At 37.1% G+C, this 13,510-nt stretch overlaps 1 protein-coding gene and 1 long non-coding RNA gene across 2 annotated transcripts in view; one reads left to right on the top strand and one right to left on the bottom strand.

Moving 5' to 3' along the window:
- The window catches only part of LOC108976240, a 27,512-nt gene that overhangs the window by 8,428 nt on the left and 5,574 nt on the right, over positions 1-13,510 (top strand). The window lies entirely within an intron of this gene.
- LOC108976239 (high affinity cationic amino acid transporter 1) overlaps positions 1-13,510 on the bottom strand; it is a 21,520-nt gene that overhangs the window by 4,030 nt on the left and 3,980 nt on the right. The window contains exon 2 of the mRNA XM_018945193.1: positions 470-595. Within this exon, the coding sequence (XP_018800738.1) occupies positions 470-595 (126 nt within the window). The remainder of the gene's footprint in view (positions 1-469; positions 596-13,510) is intronic.

Genomic DNA, 13,510 nt, shown 5'->3' with positions numbered 1-13,510 from the left:
AGCTGGCAGCCAGCTTCCCGCGAATTTACGGCGTGACTTTAAATCACATAACATCGCGGCGGGAGAGTCACCCAAGCACTGGCCAGGCACGGTGCCTGCTTTACTTATATAGAGCCAGCTGGCAGCCAATATCCCTTGAAGCCATTTTGTGACTTCTAAAACACATCACATCAAGCAGCGAGAGTCACCTACATAGGTAGTGGGAGACACCGGTGCCTTCTCAAAAAAGCGTAGACTGGAAGAATAGGATCTCGAATTTTCGGAAAGTCTTTTACTGTTCTATACTGTAGTGACGGTGCAAAGTCTTTTAAGTTTATGCGTTAAAAAAAACCCAAAATAAAAATGGAAAGTATAGAATAGAAAGAACGGAGTTGAAAATTCAAAAATCTCTAAATCCCCAAAAGCGGATCTAATCAAGTGCGCTTTACATAACCATGACAATAAACGAATTATGTAAATTAATATTTACCGTTAATTTAGGCTTTGTTGGCTGCGCACTGCCATCCTGCAGCTGCTTTACATCTTTGGTGCGTATTAGTTTTGGTATTAGAGTTGTTGTTGTGACTCCGGGCGGTAAAGGAATCTTAAATTTGATCTGCAAATAAACGCAAAAAGCTTTAAAATGTGGAATAAACGCGTATTAGAATAAAAAATTTAATTATGAAAAAAAGTCAACTTAAACGGTCGGTACGGCGGTGCGTATGATCAACGGAAACAACCGGGAAAAAAATGAAGCTTAGAAATTAAAAAGTTATTAACTATCAAGGACACTTCAAGTCATTTGCCATTTAAGCATCATTAGCAGAAGCCTACGCAAACACACACACACGCACCCGCACAAAAGCAAGCACTTTGCACTTCTATTAACACTTTAGTCAATTGGCCCACTTGTTGTCAGCGTTTGCACACACAAGTATATTTATAGTTATGCGTCCATTGTCTGATGGAATTGAGAAAAAATGTAGATTTACAACAATAACAGCAAAAGCAGCAAAAAACGTATACTATATAAATACACCCTACACAATTATAAAAATTTCCATACAAGAACTTGGTTTTGATCTAAAAGTATATCCTATAGTGGTTCGATAACGGTAGTCCCGACAAATGCGCAGCTTCTTGGGGAGAAAAAGATGGCTGCAAAATTTCAAAGTCTCAAAAACTGAGGGACTACTTCGCGTATGTACAGACGGACAGCCGTTTAGACAAACGACCATCGATTCAGTTCCTCACCCTGATTGTTTATATACTCGTATATACATCTATGTGTTACAAAATTCATAGCACATTCGTGGGTATATTCTGTTATAGGGCATACATATAAATATGTATGTATGTAAGTCTCTAAAGTCTAAAGTAAAGGCGAACACTTTTGCATACATATCTACATGTTTATTTAAATGTGTGCATCACACACACGCGTCCGAGCGCGTGCGGCACTTTAATCGATATTTGCAACAAGTACCACTCAACATAAATGGTGTTGCTGCTGCCAGCGCGAACACTGTCTGTGCCGCTACTGCTAAATGCTAGCGCCTCCTGCCTAGCCCGCTGCAACCACATACGAGTATGTTGTTGTAAATTTTTCCTCGGTTGCGTGTTTATGTCCTTTTGTGGAAAATGTCAGGGTTAGCTCAGCGCTGAATAGCTTTTCTCCGTACTGCCTGCTTACAGCTGTTGAGCCAAGTAAATCCTATGCATATTCTTGTTAGCGATAATTAGAACGCGAATCAAGATTCTCGCACGAGTATTACAGATTTTTAAAATGTAGCTAATTAATTGGAATATGATGTAAATAAAGCTGTTGGAGCATTATTGAGGGCGATTCCTGAATTATTTTCTTTGGCCATGATGTATGAGTATGCGGCCATTTCATTTGCAGTGCGCTTGTTGCAATATCGTAGAGTAATTGTACTTTGCATATTTTCTAAAGTTTCGAAAGCGATTGAGTGCTGAGCGACTTAATTTATTTAAGGTTAGATTTTTGTTTGTGGTAAATTCTTCGAGTTACCAAAAATCGTATTCGTTTTTCAATCAATGTTGTCTTCGGAAGAGCTTTTAGTTTAAACGTTTAATTTTACGATTTTGCAAAGAAATTTTAACTTGAATATTTTCGGAGCCATGCTCCATTGTGTCATCTGTGAGAAATTCTTCAATTGGAAATCCGCACATCAGAATAAAATATACATATGTGTTGTACAGAATTTGTCTGGAAAGTAATTGGACTGACTTTCTTCGGTCGCGGCTGTACTTCGGCGCTTGCGCGTCTTGACTGGATTCGGTAGAGGTCGTTCTTAGCTAACAAACGAGCGTCAGCCCAGACTTTTCAGTCCCCGGACTTTTTTGTTTCCTGTTTTTGTCGATGAAAGGAAATCCAAGCAGCATGTACCTCGGCTCTCAAAGCTATTCCGGAATAATTTGACGCCATCAATGCTTGGGGATCGGGCTGGCAGCGCTGCATCGACGCCGAAGGGGCCTATTGTGAAAATTTTTAAAGAATTGTAAGAATTGGTTCAATTCATTTTTTTAAATCGACTCATTCCTATTACTTTCCGGACAAAGCCTGTATATATCATGAAATATTTCAAGTTCTGTAACATTTTTTGGCTTTTGATAATACTTCCACTCCACTTCAAGGTAATAACAGCTGTCCGGAACAGGTTCGAACTTGGTTTCGTACAGTTTTTATACTCTTACGAAAGATTTTTATTAAAAACGGTACTGAGGAAACGTTTGTTTTGTGATAATCGGGTCTCTTGCGCTCCGTATCTCTTGCTTTCTGACGCTGGTAGCTACCAAAATTTTATAGTTCGTACAGTTGTTGTGTTCTGATGAAAGACTTTAAGAAATGTACGGAAGAGACTTTCGTTATACGACAATCGGATCAACATAAACGGAACGGGCCCGATTCATTATCCGAACAAGAATAGTGAACTCAGCAGCATTACTTTTAAATTAGTTGTCGTATATTTACTGTCACTACAACAGCAACAACAGACTCTCAACTTTTTAGCCGAAATGACAGCAAATTAAAGGATTATAGTCGTTTGGATTGATGTTGTTTTCACTTGAAAACGACGAGTTTCAAAAAAAATTTATATAGCTAGTCATAATAGTATAGGTCGCTTTAAACACCCCTATAACTGAAACCCTGTCAAATCGTACCCTGTCCTGGACCTGCACAGCCAAGATAATCATCATATCAGCAACTAAAAGGATTCTATATATATAAAATGCGGTGATTTCTCTGATCTTAAATTAATCTGTAAAGTGACTATCTGCTTTGAAGCTTTTGTGCCATTTGTTTGTGCCGTTATTTCAATTTTTCGTTTTCACTGCTGTTGTTGACTTGGTTTTTAAATAACATGAATAGGAAGAAAATTTGAAGGGGGGTGTAAGGGGGTTGCAAAAATAGCCGCAGACGCAGGAAAAGCAATATAGAATAATATAAATGGAAAATAATAATAAATCACACACACATTTACACACATATAAAGCGCACACTAATACACTTTATGAGTGAAGGTTTTGAAAAATATTAAGAGAATTTAAAGCTATTGTTGCTGTAGCTGTATGAGCCAGCCAAGCGACGCTTTGCCAATCAGCCTACACCAGCGACACCAGCTACACAGCAACAACCACAATTGATGGCGCTTATCTTCTGCTTCGTTGGCTACGCGCTCGTTTGGACCAGCTGTTCGTTAGGACGGTCGATTGGACATTTGTTGCTGCCAGTGTTGCCAAAGACATTTAGACGGTTGGTTGTTGATGCGGCTTTAAATCTGCAGGTTTATTTATATACATATGTATGTATGTATACTGAGGTATATAGTACCTAAACCACAACGAAACGTCGGTACTAAAGTTTCGGGATTCGCTTATTATTCGAATTTCGAATATACTAACCATTATTAACCATTAGCCTCGAAATCCTCAAACTCTTTACTAGAAGTTCGCCAAAGCTTCTCCTACCGCTTGCAATATGTATCAGGAGTAGATTCTACCAGTGGCTTATATCTTTCTAGTCATAAACGGTTGTTGGTTTTTTTGGTTATGAGTCAGTCATAACTCAAAATTTAACGCATAGAAATCATATGCGATGGTATTTTAAAAAATCCCGAAATGTCGGACTTGACTTTCTCAAAATCTTATATAACTCACGTTGAAAGATATTCTCAAAAATCCCAAGATTTCGGGATTGACCTTTTTCAAAATCTCGAAATTTAAACAATTTTGTGCACTTTATAGGTCAGTCACGTTGAAAGATATTCTCAAAAATCCCAAGATTTTGGGATTGACCTTTTTCAAACCCTGAAAATTTCGGGATTCACAAACTAATCCCGTAAATATTAGTTATACTATATTGTCGTTTGGACATTTGCTGGCTCATTTGGTGGTACGCTTGACCGGAAACGCATCACCGCCACATTTTTTTAGTCCACTTTTTAAGTCAACGGATATAGCCGTCATATCCGTTGCACCCCCATAGCATCATACATATCGACATATGTACGTACTTCGCATCCTGCCAATGTTATGCCTGTAAGCTCTTGGCCAGTACGCGGAAGTAAAAGGATAAACTGTTTTGATATTCAGCATCGCAGCATCCTAAATTTCCAAGCTCCCGGGTCATTTCAAATTTACCGTGCAGCATTGTCTGCGTTTGCCTTGCATGTCCTTCGTGAGTGTTTTTTTCTATAGTTTTGCTGTATTGAGTGTAAATTGCAGAACAACTGATATATGTATGTACATAAGTATGTATGTATGTGTAAGAGTAGAGCAGTATAAAGGGCCTATGATTTTTTTAAATTTTTTTTTTTTTTTTTTGACATTTCTCTTTCATCTTTTTCGTCCTTATCAACTCAAAGGGATGTAAAATAAATTAGGTTTTTGTAATTACAATGCGACAGCACTTAATTGAGTTCTTATCAATTGCATCGCATCGCAGCGGAAATCAAGCTTCCAAAGTGCAATAAAAGCGAGGGGGAGCGACAGAGAGTTGCCAAATACAAAAAAGTTAAACTAATCATAAAAGCAACAGATAATAGACCTCGATGTGCAAGATGTTAACCAGAAATAAGTAAAAAATTGAAATGAAATAAAGTTCATGGGCGCATTTGGGGCCATTATGCAAGCTGTCGCCATTTGCAACAGAGATTAGAAGGTCAACGGGGGCATACAAGCACCACCACACACAAAACTCAGTCATTTGAATTATACATGAGGATGTATGCACTTGTGGGCTGTTTACTGTAGCCCACAGTCCACACATACACACATATATACATGAATTTGTGTAACGAAATGATGTCCTTCAATGTCTCGAGTGGATCATTCGCTTTTGTTTCGTTTCATTCGATGTGAGATTTCAGCTGGTAAATGCTTAATATGCCCTTACGTCTGAAGTGCCTTTACTTAATTAAACGTCGCTTTTACTGCAGAGATTTCGTATTGTTTTAATCGACTAGAAATCGTTTTAATTAGATTATGCTCACACAATTGCTGTGGAAATTAGTTATGTAAAAAAATACATTATATGCATATAAGTATGTTCAAAATCTCAGTTTCGGACGGCACGCTCGGGAGCTCTTAAGAAACAATAGCTTAACAGCGCACAATTAAGAAAGCACTTTGCGGTTAACAGGTTTGCTTGAAAGTACCTAAAGCAGTTAGTAAGAGCGCAGCTGTTAGGAAATGAAAAATAGCATAAAAAGATTATCACATTTTCGCAGTTGAGCAGGAGTAGTAAAGCTTTAGATTTTACTGTTAATATTAGGAGACATTGTTCTCGAGCAAATAGGGCAACGAACTGACAATGTTGTTACATAAAAGATCCAAAGCTCCTGAAAGAAGCCGACCAGTCGGAAGTGGAGGTGTGTGGCAGTCAGGAGAAAGCTACTTTAATCAGGGACTCTGCCGTTTTCTTCCTGCTGGTTTTAGTACTTAGTCCGTTTGCTGATTTGGCGTCGCAGTAAAATTTGGTTATGGAAAGTTTAAAATATTCCTCTTTAGAAAATTCTTTACATACATACGTCTAGTTCATTTTAAGTTTTCTATTTAGTGTACATGGTTTGTTCGGAAAGTAATAGGACTGAGTCGATTTAAAAAAATTAATTGAACCAATTGTTACAAATCTTTAAAAACTTTCAAAATAGGTTCCTTCTGCGTCGATGCAGCGCTGCCAGCGCGATTTCCAAGCATTGAAAGCGTCACGGAAGACATTATCCGGAGTAGCATTCTTGTCAAAATGCTTGTGTTTCATCGGCTTTTTCAGGCAAAGAAACAAAAAAAGTCCGGCTGGCCACATCTGGGCTGTAGGGCGGTTGCGGAAGCGTTGTGATACTGGCCTTTGTTAGGTAGCTATTCACAAGAAAGGCGATGTGAGCCGGAGCGTTATCGTGGTGCAACATACAATCGGCTGCGATGTCTTGTCGGACCCGATTGATCCTTCGTTTGTGTCTGTTGAGGACTTCCACATAAAACTTGGCGTTACGGTTTGTCCAGGAGAAACTAATTCATGGTGGACGATGCCGTTGACGTCAAAAAAGACAATTTTCTCACTCCTAGCACGGTCACTCACAGAAACACGTGTCGCGAAAATGTTTCTCCTGACTCTCCAGGTGCTCGGAGACTATTGACCAGCCGCCCTCTACCGAATTCAGTCGGTGCGCGCACGCTCCGAAGTACAATCGCGGCGGAAGAAAATCAGTATATTACTTTCCGGACAAACCCAGTATATAGTACATAAATGCTCAGTGTGACGAGCTCAGTCGATTTAGTCAGGTACGGATCCCTATACGTGTGTCTGTCCCTCAGGTTTTTAGATATCATATTTCCGTGTACCTGTGCATTGGTTGTCAAATTTGTAGACTAATTTTCATATTGCCCACCCACATAAAGACTTCTGGCAACCCTGCTATTGATTTTTTCAAATAGTCAAACTTCACTAAGCGCTCTTTTGAAAACTATTTTCCTCATACTTTCTAATTCCTCGTTTATTATACCCATCCTACCGCACTTGTCAATCCAACTGTGATGTCCTTTCATTATGTCTTTGGCCTAAAAGCTAAACTGCGCAAGTGACCTTTAGCGGTTGCACGTGATTGTTGGACAATTTAGCTTATTCCCAATAGTTATATGAAGGAAGTATTGCAGATACATACATATGTACATACATTTATCAACATATATGTATGGAGTATATACATATATCATATATCGAAAATATATATGTACATGTGTATAACATATGCTGTGACGGCGCTGTTATTGGCAACCACGTTCCGAATAAGCGAAATAGCACGTGCTGAAGTTTAGGGAAAAGGGATATGAGGAAGTTTGAAAGTCGTAAAGTATTAAGATAGCAAAGTTTATTGTTGAAAGCAAGTTAAATTTATATTTTCAAAAATTTTATGGTGTATAAAAAATTTAAAAAGTGTAGTTTCCAATTTTGTGAACAACACTGTCCAAATATTTTTGTTGTATACGTATGCGTTGAAGATACAACGTAGAAATGTCACTACCAGCCAGAAAACATAGTTGCTTGCCCAGCGCTCACCTTTTTTATTTTTGATAATTTTCCCCATTTCCCCCACTATTTCTTCCGGCAGATTTTTTTTTTGGTGGTAGAAAGAATTTCAAACACCATTGAAAAAATTTGTTAGTATGACAGTTAAACACAAGGGAGACATGATGCATTTACCAAGCAACAAATACTTGTACAGATGCAAGGGCAAAGCAATTGGCTCTAACATGTACTGATATCCTATTTGTCCCCGGAAAAAATGATGCGCCCAGCAGTATTGAGTTATTCCAAATACATGCATATATATGTATATATATGTAAGTCCTTTAGGGAAGTATATGAACCGACACATAAATATTTGAAGCACTCGAGTGCATGTGAGGGCTAAATAAGAGCACTACTTAGTAGACACCAGGGCTCACTAAAGAAATTCTTGACAAAATTTGTAATTTCACAGCTGTCAAGTGCAAGTGAAGTTTGTCAAGTGCCTCATGATAGCAAAGCGATGTGCTTAGCTATAAAAACGGAAAAGTCATAAAAATGTAAGTGGAAATGCAAGCAAAACTGAAGTATGGAAACAAATACTTGGACCAGAGGACTACTAATGGAAGCATTTTACCGAGCTTGAGGTTTTTGGCTAGCAGCAATTTCTGTTTCTTATTGAATCCTCTGATTATGTTATTTAAAACAGAGAGACAAAGAGAGCGCTTTGAGTTGCGCGAGAGTTAAGCAAAGATAGATCGATGAATCTAATTACATTTAAAGGGTTATAACCAATTGCAAGTCAAGAAAGTCGAGTTTTTTTAAAAACTGTAGTAATTGGCGATTAGTTTCGTAAAAATTTTGAATTCAGTAGAATCTGTAGCCGATTTCCAATCTATTCTCCGAAAATGGTGGCTGGCGGTGAGGTACATAGATGTCGCTGCTTTCAATTGTCTCAGATCCAAATCTTATTACCATTATAGATGTATACAAGTAAATTTTGATATCTGACAAAATGACCGCTACCCAAAAAATGTCGTTTTTATGAAAAAAATTACACTACAGAATGGCTTAAAATCGGAACTATTTCAAAAATTTTATTCCTTCGATCATATATGATAATATATCTAAAAAGATGGGATGAAAATTTCTAGTCGCTCTTTCCAACCTTTTCGGAGATATTTAACTGATAACTCCAAAATTATTTGTCGGATAAACTTCAATCATCGGAACATACTATGCGAAAAAATCGATTTTTTTTAATTCACACGTGGATATAACCTCTTAAATCAATATGAATATTCAGTTTTCATAAACATGTTTAAAAGAGAGAGCGGCACCTTACTCTTCTTGCAACATGTTGCTCCAAACTATGCACTAATAAAGCTTTTTCGAAAGACTTTGTTGTCAAAACCTCTGCTCATGTCGAAAAATATACTCCCAAACTCAGAAATTTCACATAACGGAGGCAAAACCATGTTGTAGAAAGAAGACAGGAAACCAGTTAGGTACGAGCACATAACTTAAATCTACAGGAAAGAAATTTTCTACCGAAATTGTCAATGAATTGATGCCAACAATAAAAACTACAACATTAACAGCTATATACAAATAAACATTAACAAAACAAAAAAACGGCAAACTACCAGGCAATCGTAAAAGCCATAAACGTAATAACCACAAAAATAGTGGTAAGAGAAACACACGCGCACACGTGCACTACCACTCGACAAAGCAACAATCGACCCGAACATGCTTTGTCGGCACAATATTGTTGCTTCTTGGCTTTGAGTGGCAATGCCACCATTTTGTCAATCCCCTGCTTGTCTAAGCTGTCATTTGTATTTGTGACCCCCCACTTTGATTGCTGTCATCGATGACGTTTCGTTTGCGGCGCTTCTTCTGCTTACAACTGTTTGTGTTGTATGATGGTTCTACGAATATTTATGTATATGTATGTATATTTGTATGCCATGCTTTTGGCGGGCACTTATTGTTGTTGTTTGTAAAGATTGTTGTTTACTTTTCACTGCTGTTACAAATGTGTTGTTTTTATTTTGGCATTGCGTGTTGCTCTTGACGCTGTAGCAATGACACGAAAGGATGTTCGTACACTCATAATTTTACTTATGCACACATACAGTGCGTTTCACGAGGATGTGCCGAATTTGGCTGTGTGGTGATTTTTAAAAGTTGACAAAAAAGCGGTTGTGGGCTCTTTAGTCTAAAAGTACGATTCTGCAGACTGTAGTTCATAAGGGGAGGTTTTCGAAAGCCGACATTTACAGCCAAATTTACTAAAAATGTTTTTAAATGAACTCGCAATAAGCAAAACTTATCTTAAGTGTGTAAGAAACCTAKCCGTATACCAAAGGCGTCTCTTTTCTATATCTTCATCAGGCGGAGTGATGAGGCAGTTTTTAGTGAAATATACATACATATATTGTCGTATTGAACCCCGGAATTTTATCAAAGTACCTATAATTAGGCTTCACAAAATCACCAACGATAATATTTCGTTACTGTTCTCCTACTTCTCAAATAAAACCACCTTCGACCCTCTGTTGTTTTAGCGGCATAAAAAATGCTAAGGAATGCTGCCGAATTTATAATCTTTGGCGGTATGAAAATTTAAGTACGTTCCGGTTACATAGGGCTGTGCACCATCTGTGCACCATCAGTCGATGTTCCTGCCTAAAATTGAAACTCGACTATTCGAGAGTTAACTTCGGCAAACAAGATTTCAACACCAATTCGACGAACATTTTCCAATTTACATGCTTGCATGTACACTTTTATGTGACAAACACTGTATGTATCCTTGTATGAAAATAATTTTCGCGCACAATTTCGGTTAGTTCTGCGTAGTGTGTGCATTTGGCGCTTTCGTGCGCTAATATTTACTCGTTCTTACCTTCGTTACTACATTGCTTATTTTTCGTGTGCTCAAAAGCAAATTAAATACCATCCGGACACGCGCATGTTTTCGCGTAAACGACATTTATAGGCAAATTTCCTTAATACCTGCGAAGCATTTCCTTTGCACAACTTTTTATATGCGCTTTTAGCGTGTTTTTTTTTTTAATTATAATAATTTTGTAAACGCCTAATAAGTTTTTTTTAACACAAAATGATTTTCTATTTACAATTTCAAAGTAAATTTAAAATATGTACATATATTGGGTAGTCGAAAAAATCTATTCGTATTTTGTCAATAGATGCCGTTGCAGTCGCATATCTTCAGTTTTAGCAATCACCTTGTATCATACCATATAGTGTTGAAAAGGTGAGATTTTAAGCTTCTAAATAGAAATACGAAAAGACTTTTTCGACTAGCCAATATAATCTGAAAACATAACCCAAAATTGTGTCCCGCGTTAAGTGGAAGGAGTTTTCAATCTAGATTCATAGAAAAGAATTCTTGTGAGCTTCCAAGCATATAATGGATATACATATACATACATAAAAATAGACAGTGTGAAAAATCAGAGCCCCTCAAATTAATTACCTTCTATGGAGACCTTGGTCAATACAAAAAAAAAATTATTCTTTCCGATTTGTTCACTTTTTTTTAATGAGAGGAACCAGATTTCGGATTATAACCCAAAAATACTCGAAAAATTGGTGCTGATGAGGCAGATTACCTATTTTTTTTTTTTTAAATATTAGGCTATTATAGACAGAAAGACATTGCCAAAACTATATACGAAAAGGCAAAGAGCATGTGTCAATGGAACCTCACAACCCTTAATATGTAAGCGAGAGTCGTCAGCGGAGTTGCCACTGCTACTTCTTTCTTGTACGAACAAAAGAAAGTAGCACTACCAAAAACCTAGTGAACGACTTGTAATGCCAGCGGTAATGACAATTATGAAAGGAACAGACAACCAACTGTCACATTAAGCGCTTGCTTACTCACCGTTCTCCGCTGTGTGAAATTCAGCGTTGATAACTTGAGTAGAACTCGCAGCTTTGGTCTACCCTTGTCTTCGCGCTTCACTAACGGAATAAAACCGTCAACAGTAAACCGTTAACAGGCGTTATAAAGAAGCAAAGAGCATAAGGAAGTAAGCAACGCAACGAACGTGCTGCTTTTCAGCGCGAATGCGAAGCACAACCGGAGGTGTGAAGCGAGTGAGTTCGAGTGTTGGCATAAAAGACTGCGAAAAAGACGAAAATTGCAGGGTGTCTTAATTGAATGTTTTCGTTTTTTCAATTACCAACAAACATACACACACACTAACAACCACATAGAAACGTACACACCCACAAGCATACATTAACCAGTCCACAAGGCGTCAAATGCATGGGGGGAGGCGCCAACTCTCAGGCACGTAAACTCGGCAGAATTCCGTGTTCTTTGATGGCATATGAATGTGGAGTAAATGGATAGCGTAAAAATACTTCAACAGCGCAGTAAGGTGTACTCTTATGAACGAACAATGTGATTATTTTATGAGAAAATGAGAATTTGAAAAAATTAAATGTTCGGGGTGAAGTCGAGTTATGAAGAAGCCTCTTAATTAATTTGAAGTGAATACGAAAGTGGCATAGTTGAAAATCTAGCAATTGTTAAGCGGAAAACACTAAAACTGCGGAGAAAATATGCGCTTGAAATTGAAAACAAAAAAGCTTTCACTTCGGCTGTTTTGAACTTAAAATCCCCTTATAGCATATTTTATGGCATAAAAGGTTAAAAAGAGATCTTTATCTTGATTTTGGTCGATCAGTTGGTATGTCAGCTATATGACATAGCGGTCTGACGTAAAGATGACTACTACTCGAGAACACTTTCGACTGCGCGTTGGAAGCTTAGAAAACATTATATATAATTATAATATTATATATAATAAAATATCGATCCTTCCACCGCGTACAATCCTGCTGAACTCCTTAATTCCACTTAACTTCATAGGAGCACCCTTCATAAGTGAAATATTTACACAAGCTCAGTCGTAGGGATAATATAATAATAAAAATAATTTGCACTAGAATGCAAAATGGCTCGCCAAGTGGAAAAATAATCCGAGAAAACTAACCCACCACTTGCATATACTTATACATACATAAGTATGTGTACTCCAAACAATTTTGAAAAGTGCAAGAGAAAAGTTTCCGATTACGCAATCTGCATTACACATAAATCAGCATTTCTTATCCCCACTTGCCAACCCCGCACATTACACTGCACCCAATATATGTATGCATGTATATACATTTTTACACATGTATACTGTGTTTGAAGGGGGTGTGCGGAGGAACAGAAGTATAAATAAAGTGATGCATGATAATTGACTAAGTGCGGAGCGAATGAGTGGGCGTTGAAATACAAACAATGACAGTCACAAAAATAAACTAATGCATGTCATACATACATGTACATACACAAGCACACACTTACATGTGCATGGGAGTGTTGGTTACAGCTTGTCGAGTAGGGTTGTGTTTGGCTGGGCAGGATGTAGTGTATTCATAATACGTGCATTATTGGCTTTAGGCATGGCATATTAAGGCCATTCGACTTTTTCTCGGAACATCGAAATCAAATAAAAGCTCATGCTGTTTGCTGCACTTAATTTGCGCTATTATCGTAATATTTTACTGAATTGTTTTAAAGTAAAAGTTACGCCATGTTTTTCGCATTTATTTTCCTCCACTTTCTTTTAATTTTTGAAGTTATTATTTTTAATCAAGCAAAGTAAAGTTTTTGGTGCTTTTGAAATTATTCGCTTGGCTTAAAAGTTTGCTCAAGGATACTTGTTAATATAGTAGGGTACTAAAAATTCGAATTTCAAATCAAAAATGTTAATTTCTTAGTTTTCAGTTTTCGATTTATTATTTTAAAAAAGTTTCAATTTTAATTTTTTTATTAAAAGTTTTAACACCATTTTTTTGTAATTTAAAATGTAAAAAATTCGAATATCAAATCAAAAAAATTTTATTAGATTTCAGGTTCGAAATTTTAAAACTTTGTTTTAAAAAAGTTTTAACTTAATTTTTTTT

This window comes from Bactrocera latifrons, unplaced genomic scaffold (genome assembly GCF_001853355.1).
Source record: "Bactrocera latifrons isolate USDA-ARS-PBARC rearing strain unplaced genomic scaffold, ASM185335v1 scaffold_74, whole genome shotgun sequence".
Lineage (NCBI taxonomy): Eukaryota > Metazoa > Arthropoda > Insecta > Diptera > Tephritidae > Bactrocera > Bactrocera latifrons.
Note: the sequence above shows the minus strand (reverse complement) of the source record. Positions and strands in the feature narration are given on the sequence as shown.